We start from the raw sequence: 25102 nt of genomic DNA on the forward strand, positions 1-25102 counted from the left end.
CATGTTCTCAGGACGATGCCCACTTAGCCTTACATGCAATGACCTAAAAGAGGGGATTGGTCAATAAAGCCGTGGCACTTCTCCAGATTCTACAGCAAGATCTGGTTGTCACACTCCCTGTCTTTGCATGCTTGAGCCCAGAAGTAGACAGTTATAACATGTTCAACCTTTCAGTCAGTCCCACCTGTTGGTGTGCTAAAGAGAACTAAACATGGCTCTGTTTAGGTGCTGCTTCTCTCTCCTTTCATTAATCTTGCCTGAGAGAGATGAACAGCAGCCTTTTATATGAATTACATAGAAATTTAGTTGGTAGGATAGGCTTTTTAAAAAATTTTTTTTATTGATTTCAGAAAGAGAAAGGGCGAGGGGGAGAGAGAGATAGAAACATCAATGAGAGAGAAACATCAATAGGCTGCCTCCTGCATGCCCTCTCCTGGGGGTTGAGCCTGCAACCCAGGCATGTGCCCTGACTGGTATTAAACCAGCAACCTCCTGGTGCATGGGACAGTGCTCAACCAATTGAGCCACACTAGCTGGGCAGGAGTGGGCTTTTGTTTTTTCACATCCGAGAATTTTATTGGACACGGCTCTGGGCCTGGCAGGCCCAGCTCATGGCCCCGCAGCTAGGGCTGGAGGACAGTGGTTCCATACAGAAAACCTCAGGGCACACGGTAACCCCACAAAGCGACACTCTAAAGATTATTATAGTTGGGAGACTGTAGGGCTGCTCCACAGACTTGCGAACAGGTCAAATCTTGATAAATAAACATCCAGTGAAAACGACAACTTGAATCCATCCCTATACACAGAGCACTCTAGGGCAGGTAAATAGGTGGGGGTGGCTAGAAGCCACCATCCTCACTGGTTGGGGGACCTGGATTGGTGATGATGAGTGGGCCCAGATGTCCACGGCACGGAGTAGGAGTGGGCTTTTGATACCAGTTCTGGTTTATATAATGGTCCAGCCCTGCCTTGAATGTGTTTGCTTGGCTGCAAATTTATCAATCACCTTCTTGAAGGTTCTTCTCTGGTTGATCCTGCTGGGACTGTTTGTGGAACTGGAATTTGGCCTGGCTTATTTTGTCCTGTCCTTGTTCTACTGGATGTATGTCAGGACACGAGGTCCCGGGGAGAAGAAGGAGGGAAAGAGAAGTGCCTACTCTGTGTTCAACCGGGGCTGCGAAGCCATCCAGGGCACCCTGACTGCAGAGCAGTTAGAGCGCAAGTTACAGCTTAGACCCCTGGAGGGGAGATAGCAGCAGCTCTGCTGCACGCCTTGGCCCTCCTAGCCCTTGGCCGTGGACTTGTAGGGTTGTTCAGGTGCACCAGACTAAGGACAGCTTGCAGGCTAGTCCTGTGACCGCACAGTTCTACCTGTTTTCCCTGATTCGCTGCAGTTTTATCTTTGAACTTCTCTTTGGTTTTGGTGAAATTCCCTGAAAGATACTCACTGTGTATCTTTCAGGGAATTTATAATTGCATGCTGGTCTCTAAAGTAGGGAAGTTGCATGTTCTCAGGACGATGCCCACTTAGCCTTACATGCAATGACCTAAAAGAGGGGATTGGTCAATGAAGCCATGGCACTTCTGCAGATTCTACAGCAAGATCTGGTTGTCACACTCCCTGTCTTTGCATGCTTGAGATGCAATTATAAAAATTACATACTGGGGGGGGGGGATTTTTTTCCCAGGATCTGGACCATGTCCCTGATCCCCACATGCTATCTGGGATCTTGTTTTCTTCTGAGCCAAAATGATATCACCATTGGGTATCACCAGCATAGCTGCCGTTCAGAGAATCTTGCGGCAGGATCCCGGCTCACCTTACCTGATACCTTAATTTGGATTTCGTTTGGACTTCATCCAGCTTCCTTGGAAACTGGCCAGGTCAGTCTCCCAAACCCTTGCCTCATAAAACCACAGTTTAGGGTCCAGGATAACCACTGGCAAAATCTGCATTCTACGACACTTTGAGCCTCTTAGAAAGGTGTTTCAAAAGTACCAGCTTCAGGAATCCGTGCAATAATACTTCTGCTAGCCAAATGGGGATGGCAGGTCTTAACCCACAATTTCTTTGGCTTCCTATCTTCTCAGATTTTAGTCTTCCCCCACAGATAGGGTTATTTTACTTTATACAACAAGGAAGCATTCCTCTGAACATAGCAACCCTTTTTCTAGAACATGGCAAAAGACCATAGCTCAACATCTCAGACTCCCTTGGGGCCTCCCAGTCAAGTTTGGTTTCCTGTCTGGTTTGCATTCCATCTGCAGTTGATTGACTGAACACAATAAATAGTCTACACTTTCCAGGCTATTTGGGATAACTCCAGCTCCCCCAAAACTCTGGGCAGTAGCTTTGTCACTTATGAGTTTGCTCTATAAATAATATATTAACTATTTAATGCCACTATTATCCATTCAAAGAGACAGAAGACTAAAGACTGGTTGCCCGGGGCTGCAGAGAGTGGACAATGGGGAGTTAGTGTTTAATGGGTACAGAGTTTGGGATGATGATAAAGTTCTGCAAACAAATAGTGGTGATAGTGGTACAACAGTGTAAATGTACTTTATGCCCCTATACAGTATACTTAAAAATAGTTACAGTGGCAAACTTTATGTTATGTGCAGATTTTTTTAAACACTCTGGAGAGACTTTTTAAAAATATGTTTTTATTGATTTGAGAGAGAGAGAGGATGGGAGAGGGATTCAGAGATAGAAACATTGATAAACTGCCCTGACTGGGAATCGAACTGGTGACCTCTAGGTTCATGGGGTGATGGCTCAAACACTGAACCACACCAGCCAGGCTGGAGAGACTTTTAAAAAGACTCCTATTCTAGTTTCTTTGGTTGGAGGTGGAAATATATTTACTCAAGTTTCCACAAGTGAAGCTGTTTATTGTAAGACTCAGGATCTCATATCAATTAAAGAACCGGGAGCAGAAAACTGGAACTGTACCCAATAACTCTCTGGAGCAAGAGGGTGACTCTTCTCTCAAATCTCCTCAGTTTAAATCCAAACAAGGCTCAGTTTCTCCTTGTCTATGCTTCTCCTTACTTGTCTTCGTCTTTTTTTATTTTTTTTATTGATTTCAGAGAGGAAGGAAGAGGGAGAGAGATAGAAACATCAATGATGAGAGAGAATCATCGATCGGCTGCCTCCTTCATGCCCCCTATTGGGGATCGAGCCCACAACCCAGGCATGTGCCTTGACCAGAATCAAACCCGGAACCCTTCAGTCTGCAGGCCGATGCTCTATCCACTGAGCCAAACCATCTAGGGCCTCACATGTCTCCTTGATACTTCTTGCAACAAAGAATAGTCCCTCTACTTTATCTTTTCTTTAATATATTTTATTGATTTTTACAGAGAGGAAGGGAGAGGGATAGAGAGTTAGAAACACAGATGAGAGAGAAACATCAATCAGCTGCCTCCAGCACACCCCCTACTGGGGATGTGCCCACAACCAAGGTACATGCCCTTGACTGGAATCGAACCTGGGACCCTTCAGTCCTCAGGCTGATGCTCTATCCACTGAGCCAAACCGGTCAGGGCTCTACTTTATCTTTTCTCCTTCTCATAGCTTCTGCTCAATTACTGTCTTACCTTCTTCACAGTTTAGCTTCCTTGTAACCTAGCTTTGAACTTGACCTCTTTTCTACATTATACCCCTTCTATACATCCTTTCATATCAATCCCCACTGTCACCCACCTCATATTCTGTTTCCCAAATCAGGTACCCATGACTGAGCAATCAGTCTGAGTAGAGCCTTTTTTCCAGGTGACCCCATAAGCTGCTCTCCAATCTATATTTTGGCTCAATTTGCTGCAATCAGCCATGTGAAAGGTGGATTTATTAGGTATAAAACATGGCTGCCTTCATCTACCTCTTTAGCAGAGGTGGTAGGTATAAAATACACTGTGATAGCCATGTCCTGTCCAACCTAATTTTTAATAGCATCACTCCTTATGCTCTAGAGCAGTGGTTCTCAACCTTCTGGCCCTTTAAATACAGTTCCTCATGTTGTGACCCAACCATAAAATTATTTTCGTTGCTACTTCATAACTGTAATGTTGCTACTGTTATGAATCATAATGTAAATATCTCATATGCAGGATGGTCTCAGATGACCCCTGTGAAAGGGTCGTTCGACCACCAAAGGGGTCGCGACCCACAGGTTGAGAACCGCTGCTCTAGAGAGTCTAGAATAATAACCCTTTCTAGGAAGAGTCGCAGCAGCTACATCTGCGTCAATGACATCTTTGACATCAGTGTATTTCAGGAGAATCTCTACTTTCTGATGATACTAAAGACCAAATGACTATTCCACTGATGACACCAGCAACTGTTTTCTGTGCTCTTGGGAATATATATACACCAATGTCAGAGAGCATGCCTCTGGTATGAAAACATGCAGGATCAACTTAAAACACTTAGCTTGATTTTATGGAACATTTTTTACCCCTGCTGCTTACTCATTATGTTCCTAATTTTGGCATAGTTTAAATCCAAAAAGTCCTGTGGACAAATGTATGCTTTTTAATCAGCAAATTATTTTTAGTTCCCGGTCATTAAATCCTAATAATGTAACTAGGACATTTGGCCTCTAGCAAATGCACTAATTAATAATGTTTTAAATAGCACATAGTGGTTTTTTGTGTGGGCAACATGCTAAGTAAGATATTCCCAAACTTAAAGATATAGGAAGTTATTCCTTGAGACATCAGATCTGGCTGAGTTCTGTAGAACTCACTGAATACATCAGCTGGCTCAACTCCAGCTCTGCAGGACTTGAAGCTTCTGGCAGGAGAACAGGCAAAATAGCTGCATTGTGGGTGCCCCCAAGTGGGTACATGTTGATGTGCACGCTGAGGATTTTCTGGCCAGCTCCTCTAGCATTAGCCTGTGAAGTGTTTATAAGAATGCAAAAAAGCTATTATATAAGAGGTGTATGCATTTTTCAGCATGCACCTCTTATATAATATCAACTGAAAGAATATTTAATGTTTTGGGTTACCACAGATCATTTATTTTCTATCAAATATTAATAAAGTTTTCTTTTTTTATTCTTATTTATTAATTATTATATTATTTTCCTTTTTATTGAATTTATTGGGGTGACATTGGTTAATAAAATTATATAGGTTTCAAGTGTATAATTGTATAATACATCATCTGTATATTGTATTGTATGTGTACCACTCCAAGCCAACAATTTTTTAAAGTACTAATTTTAGAAAAAATTAACCATCTTTAGAGGAAATATGGGAAGATTATTATATACTGCTCTACTTTTAATTTTTTTTTAAATCTTTATTGTTCAGATTACATTTGTTCCTCTTTTTTTCCCCCCCATAACTCCCCTCCTCCCAGTTCCCGCCCCACCTCCGCCCTCACTCCCCACCCACTGTCCTCATCCATAGGTGCACGATTTTTGTCCAGTCTCTTTCCGCATCTCCCACTCCCCTTTCCCCCCCAAGAATAGTCAGTCCATTCCCTTTCTATGTCCCTGATTCATTATAATCACCAGTTCATTCTGTACATCAGATTATTTATTCACTTGATTCTTAGATTCACTTGTTGATAGATGCATGTTTGTTGTTCACAATTTGTATCTTTACCTTTTTCTTCTTCCTCTTCTTAAAGGATACCTTTCAGTATTTTGTGTAATACTGGTTTAGTGGTGATGAACTCCTTTAGCTTTTCCTTATCTGTGAAGCTCTTTATCTGACCTTCAATTCTGAATGATAGCTTTGCTGGATAAAGTACTCTTGGTTGTAGGTTCTTGGTATTCAGCACTTTGAATGTTTCTTGCCATTCCCTTCTGGCCTGCAAAGTTTCTGTTGAGAAATCAGCTAACAGTCGTATGGGTATTCCCTTGTAAGTAATTGAGTCTCTTTCTCTTGCTGCTTTTAAGATTCTCTCTTTGTCTTTTGCACTTGGCATTTTAATTATGATGTGTCTTGGTGTGGTCCTCTTTGGATTCCTTTTGTTTGGGGTTCTCTGCGCTTCTTGGACCTGTAAGTCCATTTCTTTCACCAGGTGGGGGAAGTTTTCTGCCATTATTTCTTCAAATAGGTTTTCAATATCTTGCTGTTTCTCATCTTCTGCCACCCCTATAATTCTGATATTTGTACGCTTGAAGCTGTCCCAGAGGCTCCTTACACTATCTTCGTATTTTCGGATTCTTTTTTCATTTTGCTTTTCTGGTTGGGTGTTTTTTGCTTCTTCGCATTTCAAATCTTTGACTTGATTCTTGCGCTCCTCTGGTCTGCTATTGGGTGTCTGTATAATATTCTTTATTTCAGTCAGTGTATGCTTAATTTCTAGTTGGTTCTTTATCATAGCATCGAGGGTCTCATTAGTTTTCGTGAGGTTCTCATCAAGTTTATTGGCTGCTTCTAGCACATTATTGCAAGCCCTCAAAATTGCGTTTTTTAGCTCTATATCCTCCATTTCTGTCATGTTTTTTTGTCTCCGCATTTTTTATGCTTTCTTGGTGCACCCCCTTGTGGTCTTTGTGCGCAGTCTTGTTCTAGTTGAGCCTTGATTGTTGTAGTTAATACTAGAGGGATTTGACCACCAGGCCGACTGGCTGTGAGAATCAGCTGTTGGGAAAACTTCTGTCCTCTGGAGAGGTGCTAATCTAGCCTTTGCCTGAGGCAATCCGGCAAATGGCTCTGCACAGGGCTTGGGCGGGGCAGGATCAACAGGGTGGGCGGAGGGAGCAGTTATGGCTGCTCTCAGTCCTGTTCCCAGAGGCTCTGCTTCTCAGAACCCCGGCAGACGCTGCAAATCTCGGAGAGAAAGCTGCCCTCAGGTTCCAGCTGATGCCAGACAATCCCGCTTCTCCCATCTGAGTCTGAGTCCCTAGAGACTCGCCTGGATCTGGAGCTCAGAGTCTGAGACTCCTTCCTGATTGAAAACGACAACCACGCCCTCAGCCACCAGCCCGCTTTGCGCGCGCACCTCCGTACCTTTGTATTTTCCACACTGCGCCTCCTCTGAGCCTCGGTATGCTGTTCTCTTTCCTTCTAGTTGAAGAGTCTCTCCTCAGCCAGCTTTCCTGTGGTTCTGGGTGATGTCCGTTCCGTCTTTTAGTTGTATTTTTGAAGTGGTTGTTTGCGGCAGCAATCTCAGGTGTTTACCTATGCCGCCATCTTGGTCTCCCTCAAATATTAATAAAGTTTTCAAATTACCCTACCGTACACTGAGTGACCAAATTATTATGACCGGCCAGATTATTATGATATCCCATCAGTACAATGAAGTGAATTAGTTATGAAAATAATAATAATAATAATAATAATAAAACCTTGAGAGTATTTGCTTAGGAAGTTTTCAATATTCAGAATTTTTGGAAGTGTCAATGAAGTACTGATGGGGTGGTCATAATCTGTCCACTCAGTGTATGTATCAAATAGAAAAAGGATGGACTTTAATGTCAGACAAAACTTGACTTTGTACTCTCAACCCCTTATCAGTTGTGTAACCTTGGGCAACCCACTTAATCTCCCTAATTCACAGTTGTCTCATTTTTAAAATGGGATTTAGGAGTATTTACTTCATTGGACTATGTTTTAGATAACACTTGTAATAGGGACAGGGTCTAGCACATTACAAAGTGCCTAATAAATATTATTTATTATTTTTGCTTGTAAACAATATTGTTTGATATATACATGCAAAATAAAATATATTTATTGAGATATATCAAAGTTCTAGGACTTCCCCAATACCTTGTCAACAAATTCCTATCATGGGAATGTAAAGTACAGCATAGGTAATATAGTCAATAATATTGTAACTGTGTATGTTATAAGGTGACTACTAGACTTATTGGGCTGATCACTTCTAAAATATCTAAATGCCTAATTATTATGTTGTACAACTGAAACTAATATATTTCATGTCAACTGTAAATTAAATTTTTTAAAATAAATGTCTTCCCTGCTTAAATCAATGATAGGCAATTTATGATATTTATGATGAGAATTTAGCAATGTATATAATTATGACAGTGAAAAAGAATGAGGTTGATCAGTATTCCTCAAAAATGTTTATGTCATGAGAGAAAAAGAAAGGCTAAGGAAATGTTCTAGATCAGTGATGGTGAACCTATGACACGCGTGTCAGAGGTGACACGCGAACTCATTTTTTTGGTTGATTTTTCTTTGTTAAATGGCATTTAAATATATAAAATAGATATAAAAAATATAAGTCTTTGTTTTACTATGGTTGCAAATATCAAAAAATTTCTATATGTGACACGGCACCATAGTTAAGTTAGGGTTTTTCAAAATGCTGACATGCCGAGCTCAAAAGGTTCGCCATCACTGTTCTAGATGATAACAGACTACGAAACACAACTAAATGAAAAAAAATCTCTATAAATTACTTTATTAGGATAACTGATGATATTGGAATGTGGACTATAGATTGCATAAAATATTTTTATCATTATATTTACTGAATTTGATAACTGTTATTATGTAAGATAGTTTTTGAGGTATAATTGACAAACTACTGTATATTAGTTCCAGATGTACAACATAATGAATCAATATTTGTATATAGAGAATCTTCCTGTTCTTAGGAAATATGCACAGAAATATTAAGGGGCATGATTCAGACAACCTACTCTCAAATGGTTTAGGAAAAGTAAATAAAAATATGTATAACATTTCTGTGTGCATATTGTGTAGATGGTGGATAGATAGATGTCTATGTATATAGACATCATCATATACATATATGCAAAGAGAATAAGAGAGAGAATATGGGAAGATAGAAAATGATAAAAATTTGTGAATCAGGGCAAAGGGTAAACAATAGTTCTCTGTACTCTTCTTGCAACTTTTCTTTGTTTAATATTTAAAGTTAAAAAATCTAGGTTTGAAAATTTTTATATAAAAATTTTTAAAGATAGTGACATAGTCCACCAAAATATATTAGGTAACTATCCAGTATTTTGAGACAAACCCACAAAATAATTACGAATTATTTGGGAAATAAAGTATGTGTTATGTTAAAGTAATGTCTACTCTCCAGAGAAAATTGGACTATATTAATTAATTCTTTTTAAACATAAATGATTTTCATGAGCAAGAAAAATTATGAACTATAAGAGCTCAAAGTGACCTTAGAGCTCACCTAGTCCAGGCTTCTTTCAAAGACAGAAAATCATCCAAATTTCTTGAAAGATATATCACCCGCTGTTAATCTATGGGATAAATCACTCTGTATTCATTTTCTGATGATTTAAAATTATGTCTGACTCATTATCCTGAAAACTAGTAAATAAATGGAAAGAATCAACAATTTATCTTGGCTTTTCTGTTCTAACTATAATTCAAGGTAACAAAAATAGTTGCTATGGGAAAGTTCTTCATAAAATAATTCCAGCTAATAAATGAAGATGGAACAACAGAAAAAAATCACCATATCTCAATCATAATGAAATAATTGATTTAGGAAATAATCATCAATGACCACTAAAATCATTAAGTAAAAAGCTGATGAGGAACTTTATAATGGATAAATCAAGCTTACCTCATTGATCAATTTTAATTTCATTGCCTCCTAACTGGTGTACATTGGAAGTATACAGACATCATTGCCTCCTAACTGGTGTGCATTGGAAGTATACAGAGCAACCTATAAAGGATATTTTAAGAAGAAGGAAAAAATTGACCAATCCTTTAGATCTAGCTACCAATTTATAGGAAATACAGAGTTCAGATGAACATGTTAAATGACACCATGAAAATAAAATTAGCAAAATCTAAAATGTGGGATATTCTACCTGACAAAAAACGAGTTTCTTAAACTAATAAATTTGAAAGAAGAATGAGAATCTATAGGTTCAAAGGCACTTAAAAAACATATAACTAATTACAATGTGTAGAACTTGTACAGATTCTCAATTTCAACAAAGCAATTGTTAATGTTATAAGACAATCAGGACTATCTGAACACTGGCTGCATATTTGGTGATATTAGGAATTATTAAATATTTTAGGTGTGATAATGGTATTGTGGTTATGTTTTCAGAAATCCTTATGGAGATGTATACTTAAGCATTCAGAAATTAAATATTGGCTTCTGGAGTTTGTTTCAAAATAACATGGGGTAGAGTGGAAAAGAAGTGAATGAGCAAGAGAATAGTAGAAAACAGATTGACCATGTATTGATGTAGGCGATGGGTGGGAATTTAACATATTATTTCCTTAACTTTTGAATATCTTTTAAATTTCCATATAAACTTTTACACATTATTTTTCAATGTTTATCTATGATTTTAGAGAAAGAGAGGAAGAGAGAGACAGAAAGGGAGAGAGAGACAGAGAGAGAGAAAGAGAAAGGGAGGGAGGGAGGGATTATTTCTAGCTCTTCATCTACAAGTCAGCGTGTTTCAGAACTTGTTCTGTTACTTTATGCTCAAAAACATTTCAGCAGCACTACTATATATCAGAATAATAAAAGGTAGAATTAATTTAATTGGTGATTAAAAACACTTCAAATTATATCAACCTCTGCAATAGAATATGATATAAAAATTGTACGTTTTTTTCAAAAGATAAAATAGAACAAGGGCCCATTTCACTAGTCCTTTAAGGGTGTAATTTCACGGGGGATTGGTTTGTGCTTCTCTCCTGGTAGGAGTTCTCTGGTAGGACAAGTTGAGGGGACTCCCTTAAATGGTCAAGAAAGGCAGATGGAATCTGGTCAAAGAACAGACTGGAACAACTGATAGATTTTGCAATTAAATAACATGTGGTTGCCAGGAATATATGGCCATTCTCCTGAAATGAATGTACAACACTGAACAGAATTATGATCAGATAAACAAGTGTTTGTCTATGTGTGTCTTTTCTATTTCAAGCTTGATACAAAAGTTTTAGATTTAAAACTTGCACATTTTACTCATGCTCTCCTCTAGTTCAAATCAAGAAAGGCAAGTACTCTATAATCCTTAAGGCTTAGATCAGTGATGGTGAACCTATGACACGCATGTCAGAGGTGACACGCAAACTCATTTTTTTGGTTGATTTTTCTTTGTTAAATGGAATTTAAATATATAAAATAAATATCAAAAATATAAGTCTTTGTTTTACTATGGTTGCAAATATCAAAAAATTTCTATAGGTGACACAGCACCAGAGTTAAGTTAGGGTTTTTCAAAATGCTGACACGCCGAGCTCAAAAGGTTCGCCATCACTGGCTTAGATGAACCTGGGATTTCCACTGACCACATTTTGTAGAATGTGGCTCTTTGATATTTGCCTCTTAAAAATACTAGATAACCAGCCATCACTACTTTAAGTCAAGTTCCCTGGCTTGGGGATATGACATAGGAAATTAACCTCAACATCAAAGTTCATAGTTCAGAAACTCTTAGAAAGGCGAGATGGGTAAAGAAAAGTCTATTATTATGTTTGAACAAACTACATAATAGGATAATTGACTAAAATCAGTGATGTAAGAGGTGGCCAAGGACAGAGTTATTTGTGCTGTGTAACCATGTTATTCCTCCATAAAGTCATGAAAGTCCAAAAGTGGACAGAAAATAAAGCTTTACTTAGCATGATGTCTTTGTACCATGTGGAAAACATATAATTCCTAAAATTGACGTAAAACCCTCACATATCACATGGTACTGGAGCCAGGAATATGACCCTTAATGTCAACACTGGGGCTAAAGTAGCAAAAAAGTGATAAACAGTCCTCTCAAATATTTTCTTGGCATTGTAAAATGTCTTGTTTCTTAACATAAGTTGAATATCTGGGTCCACTGAATATGGATGGATTTAATTTAGTGAAGGAAAATTATATTTAATTAGGACTTTTACTTGTAACTGATTGTCTTTAAAGTAGATGAAATTGATATAACACCTTCCTATCATATACAATAAATTCCAAACAATATATAGATAATAAGGTACACACACACACACACACACGCACGCGCACGCACATGTACACACATGAACATACACTTGCACAATACTTTAAATGCCATAGAGTTTGAATATAATTTGAAAAGTATTGGGTAGGGTTATTGCCTGAAAGCATGCCCAAACCCATCACCAAAAACAGAAATTCAACATTTAAGAATGATTCCTTTCGTTTAATTAGTGCAAGGACCATGGGGATAATGTAATAAATGTTATCAATTTGTGAATTATATAAACTTTTCTAACATATTGGTTTTTTAAATTTTAAAGTAATTCATGTATATGATAACATATTAAATAATACAGAGGTATGTGAAGAGAAAATTAGCAGTTATTCCCTCCCTTCTCCAACTCCATTGCTCAAAAATTTATTGTCAATCAATGGGCCAAGCATGTTGTAGACTAATTGGGTATAGCAATGAACAAAACGAAGTTCCTGCCCTCATGGACTTATAGTCTAATGTGGGAGCTAAATAAACAAACAATAAATAATTCCAGGTAGCAATAAGTGCTATGAGGAAATATGTGTAATATGTATAATCAAACAAATAAAAAATGTTCTTTGGGTTCTCTAAGTTTGACTATTGCAATATTAAACAGAAAAAGACATTCTAGAGGTCATTCTAATCTGTCCAAATTGACTAAAATCTTAGTTAAAGGAAAAAATAATACAGTTATTGCAAAATACTTTGTACATACTAACCCCTTATTTATTATTATTGAACAGAAATGTATTGAATGACTATTATGTTTAACACTCTGTTAGGTGCTATAGAAGAAATAAATATAAATTAGGCCTAATCCCTGCCCTTGAGAATCTTACCAACTGTACCAGTTATTAACATGTGATGTCTCAGCTACAAATCCATCCTTCTCTGCCTTGCTTTATTATTCTAGAACTGGATGCTGTAGGCATTCTGCTTTGACAACTGACAAGATATTAGGCTTTGCCAATAGAGGGCGATGGAAAGACACTGAGTCTAGAGCAGGAGGAAAAGGACTTTCCTTTCTGTACTGTTTTTCACGTGGACAAGTAGATTGGTTCGCAGTTGACTGATTATGTTCACCTCAGCAGGGCTCATGGTGCACTTGTGGCCCGTACTGGCTGTTTGTACATTCCTAGGGCAGCCATACCTCTCTAAATTTCTACGGTCTTCCTTGCTGCTCACTCTTCCTTCGCCAAGGGTAGAAGCTATTCCCACAGTTGCTACTGTGTCCCTTAGAGTCCACTCTGCCCTTCTTAGTTAGATACCTTTTACTGGATAACAATCTCTATATTAAATTTTTCTTGTACCTAGTAGATATACCATGGAATAAGGGAGAAAGGCCATTTCTGCTGTAATCACAGCCCAAAGACCAAAGAGCTTCAGAGATGTAGATCTGTAGAATTATATATTTGCTTGGGTTGTATTCAGCTGCATATAACAGAAGACAGACTGTAGGCAGTTAAGAGCTGCTGTAGGTATTAAAAAATTAAGAACTCAGGCTCATTTTAGTTTCCAGCTTCTCCATCCCTAATGTGTGGCTTCTGTGCTAATGGCTGCAAGACTGTTGCTTCACCTCCACACACTAGGTCCATATTCCAGGCACGAAAAAGGAAGAGAAAATGACAAAAGAAATGATCCAAGTAAATCTCTCCCCTTTCTAAGCATTCTAAAAGGCAATACCAAGTCAGCTATTACTGACCATTCTTAACTGTAAGGGAATCTAGGAAATTCAGTTTGTTTTTAACTGTGAACAGGGTTCTGTAAGTAAGAAAAAAGAGAGAGAATGGATGTTGGATAGACAACTAACTGTGTCTGCCACGAATTGATTGAAAAAATAGTAAATTATTTTTGAGATGGGCAAGAGTCAGCAGAGGGCCTTGATCTCATACACATATAATTATTCGTTTTCTTTTTATGTAAATAGTCTTTCTATATTAATTATTAACTATGACATACATTTTTCTCAATAACTAGCATATCTTACCAGAAAAGGGATGGAATTATATTTATTTTATTAGTATATTGTCTTCATACAACTCTTTAATATAAAATTTAGCCTTAGACCCTCTGGCCCTCTGAGAGGACATGGAGAGATACATTTACTTTTAATTCCTTGCTGAATTATTTGGAATTCATTTAGTAAATATTCTATTCCAGTATATTAGTTGGCATGAAAGTAGCTAAGTAATCTATAGAGGAGTCAAAAATGAAGTTTAAGGACGAAAATGTTGGCACCAGAAAGTGATTCATAGTCTAGGCCAGTGGTCGGCACACTCATTAGTCAACAGAGCCAAATATCAACAGTACAATGATTGAAATTCCTTTTGAGAACCAAATTTTTTAAACTTAAACTATATAGGTAGGTACATTGTTATTAACTTAATTAGGGTACTCCTAAGCTGGCCTTAGCTAAAAATGTCTTCAATCTGATTGAGGTACGTTTGCTGAGGTCGACCCCTTCCAACTCTCCCATCCACACTCATCTTGTATACTTGTTTCGTCTATTCAGTGGTCGGCAAACTGCGGCTAATGAGCCACATGCGGCTCTTTGGCCCCTTGAGTGTGGCTCTTCCACAAAATACCACGTGCGGGCGCTCATGTACAGTGCCATTGAAACTTCGTGGCCCATGCACAGAAGTCGGTATTTTGTGGAAGAGCCACACTCAAGGGGCCAAAGAGCCGCATGTGGCTCGCAAGCCGCAGTTTGCCAACTACTGGTCTAGGCAGTTAGTAGAATTGGGAGTTTGGGTTTTAAGAGATCCCAAGATATCTTTCCTAAACAAATCATCCCATCTCTCTCATCTTAGTTCAACAATGAAGTATTTTCTGAATGAGCTAACCTTTTTTCTTGAGATATTTCCCTTATTATATACCACACAACTTAGTCCTGGAACATTTACTGATTTGTATTTTTCTCAAAATTTTTTATATACCCTAAACCAATTTTTCTTACGCCCCAATTATATTGTAAACTGTTACATTTTCCTGTACACTCACTATGTTCAGAGAGAGGACATGCTATTATGTGGAACTCACTTTGATTTAATGATCCTATAGAATTAGTGCAGATGTAGAGGCTTTTAAAAAAAAAAAAAAGATAAATTAATAACAAATGAAGGCCAGTAATAAGAAATAAAGACTTTTATAAGAAAAGCAAAATATTATAACAGAATTCAGACTATTTTTAACTTACACTTCTAGTTTTTATTTCCACAAATAGTATTTTTTATCTTTAATAAAAAATAAAAAATTTGTAAGAAAAATAAAAGATTACAACAGAGCCCGGAATATCTTTGACTTACGTTTCTGATTTCCAATTCCACAAATAGCATTTTTTTATTACATTAGCATGACAAGACTGGTGAAAGCTTTATAGGGTATTAAAATAAAAACTTTCAAAAGTAGATAATTTAAACATCTTTCCATATGTTTGGGTTAGAATTACAAAAGTTTTAACACTAACAACCCTATTCCATCCCCATACCTCAAAGAAAGGTGAGTCAGTCACAGAAACACGTGTTTCTCTCTGTCTGGTTTGCTATGAGCTATACCTGGAATTCTGAACGGAAAGTCCCCATATTAAGAAACTGCTGTGCTGCTACCTCCACATGGAGTAGTGACTATTGGATGGACATTATCTCCTGTTTCTTATCTGCTGCTGCATAACAGACGACCATAAAACGTAACAGCTTCAGCCAACACCCCTTTCATTGTTCTTGATTCTGCAGGTCAGGAATTTGAGCAAGACTCATTTCTGTTCCATGTTGTGTTGAGTGGGAAGGCTTCACTAAAGCTAGAGAACCTAAGAGGGCCTCACTCACATGTCTGGCACTTTAGTTCTCTCTCATGAGGCTTTTTTCTGTCCTAATGCTTTCTTAGTATTTAGTAGTCCAACCCATGCTTTTTTTTTTTTTAATATATTTTATTGATTTTTTACAGAGAGGAAGGGAGAGAGATAGAGAGTTAGAAACATCGATGAGAGAGAAACATCGATCAGCTGCCTCCTGCACACCCCCTACTGGGGATGTGCCCGCAACCAAGGTACATGCCCTTGACTGGAATCGAACCTGGGACCCTTCAGTCCGCAGGCCGATGCTCTATCCACTGAGCCAAACCGGTCAGGGCAAACCCATGTTTCTTGATATGGTGGCTGGCTTCCAAGAAAGAGAGAATGAAAGCTATGGGACCCCTTCAGGCCTAGTCCAGAAGTCACAAATTGCCACTTCCAAGACATTCTCTTGGTCAAAGCAAGTCACTGGGTCAGCCCACATTTAACAAGAGAAACAGACTCCACTGCTTGGTGAGTGAGTGCAGAGGGGATTGCAGGATAGGAGCTATATGGGAAATGATTTTTCATACTTCTCTTTACCTCCCCATTTCTTTCTTCCCCTGTCATCACCAGGCTTACCAGATACTACCAAATTATGATGTCTTATAATTTAACGTATCTCTACAGTCTAAGAAAAAAATACAGAGAGGATTAAACACTTCACAAAACGTTCTCTATTCATCTTTATGGTCTCACTGTACTCTTTTCAGAAGGTGCCTTTTTTCTTCAAATTCCCTCAGTGCAAATATATACCCCCTGTCAACATGGGTTGGTGTCAGTCAAGATCCACTCCCCTCCTTCTATCAGTGTAAGTCTGAGGATGCAAAAGTCAGCAAAGTCCAAGTAAATTGCTCTAGAAAGCACCTTGGAGATATGGCCATGGTCAGAGCCCTCAACTGTCTAGATTGCCCTTTAGAAGCCTTCAGTTTCTAGCCTCCAGCTTGTGTGAGGTGGATATGCTTCCTTATTATTTAAAGTCTTTCTTCCTCCAGCAAATAATTATTGGGTGGGTCCTTTCTTTCTCTCTCCGTGTTACACACACACACACACACACACACACACACATACCATTTTTCAAAGATACAACATCTATTCTTTGAACACCTACTATTCTTCATAAATATTTAAACTCTAACTGATGGAACCCACAAAGCACCTACTCTCTCCTCTTCTAGGCCAGTTCACCTGCTTATCGACGAGCTGACAGTGCAGGGCCTGAACTTAGACTTCACCTCTCCCTGCCACAGGCCTCTGTGGTATGTATCCTGAAGTGATCCTGTTAGGAATCCTGGCTTGTCTCCTGCCTCCTCCTCCTCCTCAATAGTTGCTGCTACTGATTTATAGCTGAACAGATAGGAGCTTCCCTTAATCCATCTCCATATACAAGTCCATTTAGAATAATGTTTCCCTGAAGAGGATCTATTATTGAAGTATAAACATGATGGTTAATTTTATGTATCAGTTTGGGGGGGCCGAGATTAGACATGATTTCTGGGTGTATCTGTGAAGGTGTTTCTGGATTAACATCTGAATCGGTAGCCTCAGCAAAGTAGAAGTTTGGCACATTTCTGAGACATTTCTGTGGTCATCTGAAGAAAAGTATTTGTCCAACGTTAGCCAAAAACAGTTGTTAAAGTTGGGTAGGTTTTGAAAACATTCAGTCTTTTCTTTAGTCTCAGACCCTGCATGAAAGACATTATAATCACTGAATTCTCCCGATCATAGAGCTGGAAGAAAAATTGACCTCTCTCACTTAACCAAGAGTCAACTTTGTGCCCAAATTCACCGAACTCTTAGATGTACTCATCTGCTCATTCCTTTGTCCCAGAACTTCCAGGTCTTTCATCCAAAGGAGTAAGCATACCTGTGGAAGGAATCCTTTTCCAGATTCCTTTAAAGCAGCGGTTCTCAACCTGTAGGTCATGACCCCTTTGGGGGTCGAACGACCCTTTCACAGGGGTCGCCTAAGACCATCGGAAAACACATATATAATTACATATTGTTTTTGTGATGAATCACTATGCTATAATTATGTTCAATTTGTAACAATGAAATTGGGGGTCACAACATGAGGAACTGTATTAAAGGTCGCGGCATTAGGAAGGTTGAGAACCACTGCTTTAAAGAAATGCACTCACTTTGCTGGGGACCCTAATTTGTCCTGTCAAGTAGTGAATCACCCTTTTCACACACACACACACACACACACACACACAGTGTCCTATTTCACAGAGAAAAATGGCCAGGAAAGGGGACCCCTCTCCTTAAGAGCAACTGATAAAAGGCCAGCTGTCTCAGGTGTCAACCGAAAGAAACGTAGCCCTTCTTTCTCTCTGCCGGGGCTAGTGGTCAACCTCTTTCTTCTCTCCTTCACCAGCCCCTGTCCGTCAGCCCATCCTCGAATGGCTGTCAGTGTCCTTCCCAGCTGGTTACCAATAAAGTTGTTACAAAGTGACCTTGAGCGTCTTCCCCGCTGCACGCGATTCCCCGCCTTCTCCATCCGGGTGCCCCGGCGCGGATAAGAGCCGGACCGCGCCTGCGCGCCCAGCCCCACTCCTTCGACCTCTGCCGCCGCCGCCGCCGCCGCCGCCTCCTGGAAGGTAAGCCGAGGGCGCGGGAGCCGGCCTGGCCGCGGGAGCGGCGCCCACGGGGACCCATTCATTCCGCCGGCGCCTCGCTGGGCTCGGGGCCCAGGCCGACGGCGCGCGCGGGGGCCGCGGGACCTGGCGGGGAGGACAGGCCCTTGGGGGTACTTGACCTTAGGCCGCTTTTCCTCCGCAGAGAGCGGGAGAGGAGCCCACGCCGCCAGCCACCCAGTCTCCAGCCGCGCCGCCCCGGGAGTGTAAGATGTTCGCCTGCGCCAAGCTCGCCTGCAGCCCCGCTCTGGTGCGTAGCCCCGCGGGGCCGTGGGCTCGGGGCCCGACCTGCTGGCCCGGAGCGTCCACGTTGTGGAATGGGCCACGTCCCGGCGGCGCGCACCGCCCCCTCGGGACAGCTCTGCCCCCCTCCTAACCCTGTCGTTTTTCCCCTTTCCTTCTCGTCCTGGCGCGCCTCGCTCTCCTCCCCAGGGCCGTGGAGGGCAGCCGAGGCCTAGCTGTCAGGCGCCCGGCGGTGTAGGTCAAGCCTCCTGCGCGCACGCCCTTCCCCCTCCCCACCCCTCGGTCGCGCTGGGGGGTCGGGTGGGCGCGGAGGCGGGGGCGCCGGGAGGGCAGAGGGGCGCCGAGGCCTAGGGCGGCCGCCGTGCTCTCCGGGGCCTGCCTGTAGGTCAAACCCGCTGCTGCAGAGGGAGGGACTTCGCCTCGCCCCGCGTGGGTGGAGGAAGGTGGCGGAGCAGCCGAACCTCTTTCCTCCTGCCTCTAGAATGCCATTTCCATGACCATTTTGGAGGCGTTCGGGGAAGTGAAGACCCGGGGGGTTTGTCCTACGGAGTCCGATCTCGGTGCCGAAGGGGTTTTCTGTGACCTTAGTTTAGTGGACGCTCAAGGGCAGGCGGAGCAGCTGGGCTGGAATATGTCCTTATGGTCAGAGTATTGCACCGATTAGTCTTACTCTGATATGGAATTGCTTACACTGCTTTTTAATTTTATGATTAACTGACATATTGGAATGTCTTGGAAACGGTGGGCGCTCCTATTAACGAATGTGCCGTTTTAAATAAGAAGCTGTTAGGGTGACACTCTTAATAGGCGCATTTGTTGGTCCACTTAAACTTGAAGAATGTGTGGTGTTTATTGTCGTTTTTCTGATCTGAATTGTGACACCACAGTAATTAAAAATTTTAAAAGCCATACATATTTTTAAACTAATTGTTCTTAGTTTTGTTCAGTATATTACAAAAAGCTTATGAAGCAAGCTGTAAAATTTCGTTAGCAACTTTGAAACTATTAAAATTGCTTCATCTATTGAAAATGACCAAACAAGCCAAGATAAGTGTCAGTACAGAAGTCATGAACTTGGACTCATTTTTCTTCTTGCTTTCTTAGAACTCATGGTGCAGGAAAGGTCATTGAAATCTTACCTGTATCCTTACTTATTATGTGGAATTTTCTTTCATTAACAGATCCGAGCTGGATCCAGAGTTGCATACAGACCAATTTCTGCATCAGTGTTATCTCGACCAGAGGCTAGGACTGGAGAGGTAATAGTAGTAATAACAGAAATTAAGTGACACTCCTAAGTAAGTCTTACGGTTTTGACTAAAGTGAAGTGGGTGGGGAAACAACCTCATTAATGAATGGCTGGAAGGCAATCCTTTCTATCTGATAATAAAATGTGCAGAAGATAAGCCAATAAAATAAACTTCTGTATCCAAAACTTATTCACCTGATTTGGCTAAGCAATATAGTCAGTATGTATATTTAAGTGCATAGGCTTGAGTTGTCTATATTTAAGATTATAGTAGCTGCAGTTATTGAAAAGCCTACTCTTACTAAAAAGCATATGCACATACTTTGTTTCTTAATTTTCAACTCTCTAGGGTATAGATAGTGTTATTTTGCCAGATTGGATTTATTTTAAGCCCTTGATTGTGCCACATCACCTCCTATTCAAACTTGGCTACAAAAGAGAGAACTAGTTATCATTTTGACAGTATGGTAATTGAAATAGCTAACTGTGGTGACTGACTTGACCTTTGCCTTTATTTCTTGTTCTCTAGGGCTCTACAGTATTTAATGGGGCCCAGAATGGTGTGCCTCAGCTAATCCAAAGGGAGTTTCAGACCAGTGCAATCAGCAGAGACATTGATACTGCTGCCAAATTTATTGGTGCAGGTGCTGCAACAGTAGGAGTGGCTGGTTCTGGTGCTGGTATTGGAACAGTCTTTGGCAGCCTTATCATTGGTTATGCCAGGTAATTTCAATGGCCAAATAAGAGCATGCTTGAAATAGTTGGAAACTTAGAAAAATAGCTAATTTGTATAAAGTGCCCACTCTATGTCTTGCATTATATTTTAAGGGCTTTGCACACATTTATGTCACTTAACTCCCCATTTGTCCTAGCTAGTAAGTGTCAAAATAAATTTTAACTCAGTTTGACTTCACAGTCTACACTCTTAATTGTTAAGCTATATTGGGAATATAATTAACAGCACATTCTTTAAGAGTCAATTTCCATTTTATTATGTAAGACCTTATTTGTAAACTATCAGATCTTAAAAGGTATAGAACCTAGTTTCATAGGCATAAGAAGAATGGTTGGTCTTCACCCAAAATAGATGAAGACTAACCATTTATATTGACATACAGAGTCAGCTCTCCCCCTTTTCTTCATATGATTAGGATTGAGGAGGAAGGAATGTCAAAGGCAAAGCAAAAGAGAGCTAGACGAATATTCTCCCAGTATTTCCAGTTTACAAAGATCCCCACACTAGTAATCTGATTATTTAACATTTACCAAACATTGAAATTCAAATGATATTTCAAAGTAATAATGTGTTGTGTGTCTTTTTTAGAAACCCTTCGCTGAAGCAGCAGCTGTTCTCATATGCTATCCTGGGATTTGCCTTATCTGAAGCTATGGGTCTTTTTTGTTTGATGGTTGCTTTCTTGATTTTGTTTGCCATGTAACAGAAATTACTGCTTGAAATGTTGGCATTCATATTAATTACGGACGTAATTCTGTGTACCTTACTGTGACTCCGAGCACTATAGTATTGGTGTCATGGAAATAGACATTATTTCCAAAGTCATTTCATTAAAGATGAAAACTTTAATTTTTGCTGTGATTTGTACTTCCCTACATTTAGATCATCACAAAGAAGGACATGCATAGGCAGATGCTGTACAAGTCAGAGGGAACTACAGCCGTTGCCTCACTGATGAAAAAGATCCTAATGTAATTTTTATGGGAATTCTTTTATATAGTGTCTGAACATTGTAAATTATAGGGTTTTTGATTCATTAAAGGAGAAATATTTGAGTGCTTTAAGCTTCTATGAAATATGATTAATGAAACCAAGATAGTTAATTGCTCAAGATGGTTTTGAGTTTTTAAGGGCTAACATGAATTCAATACTTGGAAGCAGGATCACCTTCCAAGAGTAACTTCGCTGGTCTTACACAGCTGGGTCTAAAAACATGTCAGATTTTAGGAATCGAAGCCTTGCTACAGGGGAGTAGAAAGCAATTTTCACTTTTCATTAAGTTATAAGCAATTATGTGTCTATGATGAATCTTATCTGTCTTCTGAGAAACAATCTAGCAGCTAGTTTCTTGCCTAAACAAGGCTCTCCTTAACCAAATATCAAAAACTAAACTGAATTGGCTACATTTTAAAGTCAAACATTGCTAAAGCATTGCTTATCATTGATACTAACATGTTTATAGTAGGAGTCTTGGAAATAAGAGTTGGCTTAACAGTATTTTGCTTATAATCTATACTAATAAAAGGGTAATATGCTAATTAGACCAGGAGACCTGGACATCCTTCCGGACAAAGCCATGGTGGCAGGGCCAAGGCAGAGGCAGTTAGGGGCGATCAGGAGAGGAGGGGTGATCAGGCTGGCGGGGGCGAGCAGGTCAGCGGGGTGGGGGGGGCCAGTTGGGGGTGAGAAGGCAGGCAGGGGCAGTTGGGGTGAACAGGCTGGCAGGCAGAGGCAGTTAGGGGTGATCAGGCAGGCAGGCAGGCAGTTAGGGGTGATCAGGCAGGCGAGCGGTTAGGAACCAGCAGTCCCGGATTGTGAGAGGGATGTCCCAGATTGGAGAGGGTGCAGGCTGGACTGAGGGACACACATGTGCACACACACCCTGCACATATTTCGTGCACCGGGCCACTAGTAGTACATATTGCTTCTTGGTCAAATTTTTCCTATTAAAAGGAAGAAAGTAGTGCTATTATAGAAAGACTGAGTTTTCCCCCATCCTCAGTTTCAGGGTTTTCATGAAGGTTAGGATGACAGTTACTAAACCTACATTTTACTCCTTTAATGCCTTCTGCCTAATTTAATTTCAATTGAGTCATCAATTACCAGGGTTTCTCAAGAGCGCTGTGGAAAGACCACCTCCATCAAAATCACCTACAATGTCTGTTTAAAATAAAATTCCCTAGGTTCTGGACCTACTGAATTGGACTCTTGGGCCATGAGACTCAGCTGTCTGCATTTTTTAGGTTTCCCAAGTAATTTTTGTGCACACTTAGAGAATCACTAATTTATATGTATCCTTCCCACTTTCTATACTGTGAAATGAGTCCACAAAGAGCTAGAGCTAGAACTATTACCACCTTTTGGTTAATCATCTAGTCTATAACATTCTTGGAGCCTTCACTATTTTTTTAATAGTATTACCCAATATTTCAACCCCAATGTAAATTAAAATTATATGATCAAGCAATTCCACACCTTAGTAAATACCCAAAATATTTAAAAACAAGTGTTCAAACAAAAACTCGTGTTCAAATGTTCAGAGCAGCACTATTCACAATAGCTAAAAGGTAGAAAAACCAATTGTCCATCAGCTGGTCAATGGATAAGCAAAATGTATATCCATGTAGTGGAATATTGTTCAGCCATAAAAATAAATGGAGTACTGATACATGCTACAACATGAATGAATCTTGAAAACCTGGGTAAGTGAAAAAAGCCAGACACAAAAGGCTGCACACTATATGATTCCATTTACATGAAATAATCCAGAATAGGCAAATCCATAGAGACAAAGCAGACTCCCGGGGCAGGGGAGATGGGAAGAATAGGGAGTGACTGCTTATGGGTATGGAGGTTCCTTTTGGGGTAATAAAAGTATTTTGGAACTAGATAGTGGTAATGGTTACACAATGTCGTGAAGGTACTAAATGCCACTGAATTGGCACACAAATGATTAAAATGGCAAATGTATTTTACTACAATTAAAGTACTATAACAATGTACGTAGTATAAATCATACCACATTTTTTAAACCTAGGAAAACGTAAATTAACTAGTCCTCTGTTCCAAGTTGGTTTAAATAAAATCAACTTGTATTTTAAAACATCTGTTCTTAATACTGTTTTGGTGGTTGGCTGAAGAGGCCTGAAACTGATTCTGGAGCAGGTCTCTTGCAAGAGGTGTCCCTCCCTGAGGAAATACAAAAGTGGAAAGGAAATACCTGGGCTGTGGCTGCCTGACTTCCATGTTGCTGAGCAAAACAGACTTTAGAAAGTATAATGAAGTATAACCACAGCCTACTTTACCTAGAAGGCAAAGGACATATTAAATGGTCAATATCCTGGAGTATATCTCTACTATACTTTCATTTCCAGTAACAAGTTTCTGACATTGAAATACCTCACTGGAATACATCGACTCTGACAGCAGAAATGTTTATTGTGCACCATCTTATAGGACAGTGATGGTGAACCTATGACACGCGAACTCATTTTTTTGGTTGATTTTTCTTTGTTAAATGGCATTTAAATATATAAAATAAATATCAAAAATATAAGTCTTTGTTTTACTATGGTTGCAAATATCAAAACATTTCTATATGTGACACAGCACCAGAGTTAAGTTAGGGTTTTTCAAAATGCTGACACGCCGAGCTCAAAAGGTTCGCCATCGCTGTTATAGGAGGTACTGCTTCCCTTAGTTCATGAGCCTTACAAACAAATAAGCTTTTCACCAGCTTCTTAGTTTCTGAACAGAGGCCAGTAAGATATTTTCACATCAAACAAGTGAATTCATATTGATAGGAGTTGGGTCTTTTAATAAGTCCACGTTTTCTAGGCATGCGTTCTTTTGGTGTTATTACCTTTCCAAGTTGCAGAAATGTGATATTTTTAATGCATTTGGGATTGACTAAAAATACAGGCTTGAGTGTGAAATGTATATTTGAACTAAAGAGAAACTTGTCGTGTAGCCACAAACACTAGGTATGTATGGAAACAACTGAAACTCAGAATGGTGAGTTCCAGAAGGGGAGCAGTAAGTACTCAGATGTTCAGAGGTGGCAGAAAGAATTTCCACTGATGGAATCCTGTGAAGAAATGTAAACCTCAAGGAACTGGTGAGATGAAGACAGGCCCCAAGAAGGGGGGTTATCTTGGCTAGTGGTTGCATCACGAAAGGTATGTGAGAAATAAAGAGCTGCCTGGGTACAGGAGGGAAGTAGTGTGAGGTAAGGCTGCAAAGGTAGACGGGCCAAATTATGTAAACTGGCAGGTATAAGAGTGTGTGTTTCATTCAGGCGACTACAGCCAGCCTTTGAAGGTCCGAGTTGTGTTTTAGAAAGGTTAATATAAGACCAGTGTGTGGGATGGACTAGGGCCAATAACAATTAGTGGTGGCTATAGTACCTTTGCTGAGGTAATGAGGGCCCAGCCTAAGATGGTGACGATGGTGTGTGTGTGTTTT

At 39.9% G+C, this 25102-nt stretch overlaps 2 protein-coding genes across 2 annotated transcripts; both read left to right on the forward strand.

The window, feature by feature from the left end:
- The first annotated feature begins 956 nt into the window (after positions 1-956).
- LOC139015478 (SAYSvFN domain-containing protein 1-like) lies at positions 957-1256 on the forward strand. The gene has a single exon (XM_070423258.1). It carries the CDS (start codon positions 957-959, stop codon positions 1254-1256), a length of 300 nt encoding a protein of 99 aa, XP_070279359.1.
- Positions 1257-18269: 17013 nt separating this feature from the next.
- ATP5MC3 (ATP synthase membrane subunit c locus 3) lies at positions 18270-21487 on the forward strand. The gene is made up of 5 exons (XM_070422713.1): positions 18270-18374; positions 18556-18660; positions 19835-19912; positions 20432-20625; positions 21227-21487. Exons 2-5 carry the CDS (start codon positions 18622-18624, stop codon positions 21339-21341), a joined length of 426 nt encoding a protein of 141 aa, XP_070278814.1. The 5' UTR covers positions 18270-18374; positions 18556-18621; the 3' UTR covers positions 21342-21487.
- Positions 21488-25102: the final 3615 nt, after the last annotated feature.

The sequence above is a fragment of the Myotis yumanensis genome, unplaced genomic scaffold (genome assembly GCF_028538775.1).
Source record: "Myotis yumanensis isolate MYYU_CA2020_CCGP unplaced genomic scaffold, mMyoYum1.0.hap1 SCAF_8, whole genome shotgun sequence".
NCBI classification, from domain to species: Eukaryota; Metazoa; Chordata; class Mammalia; order Chiroptera; family Vespertilionidae; genus Myotis; species Myotis yumanensis.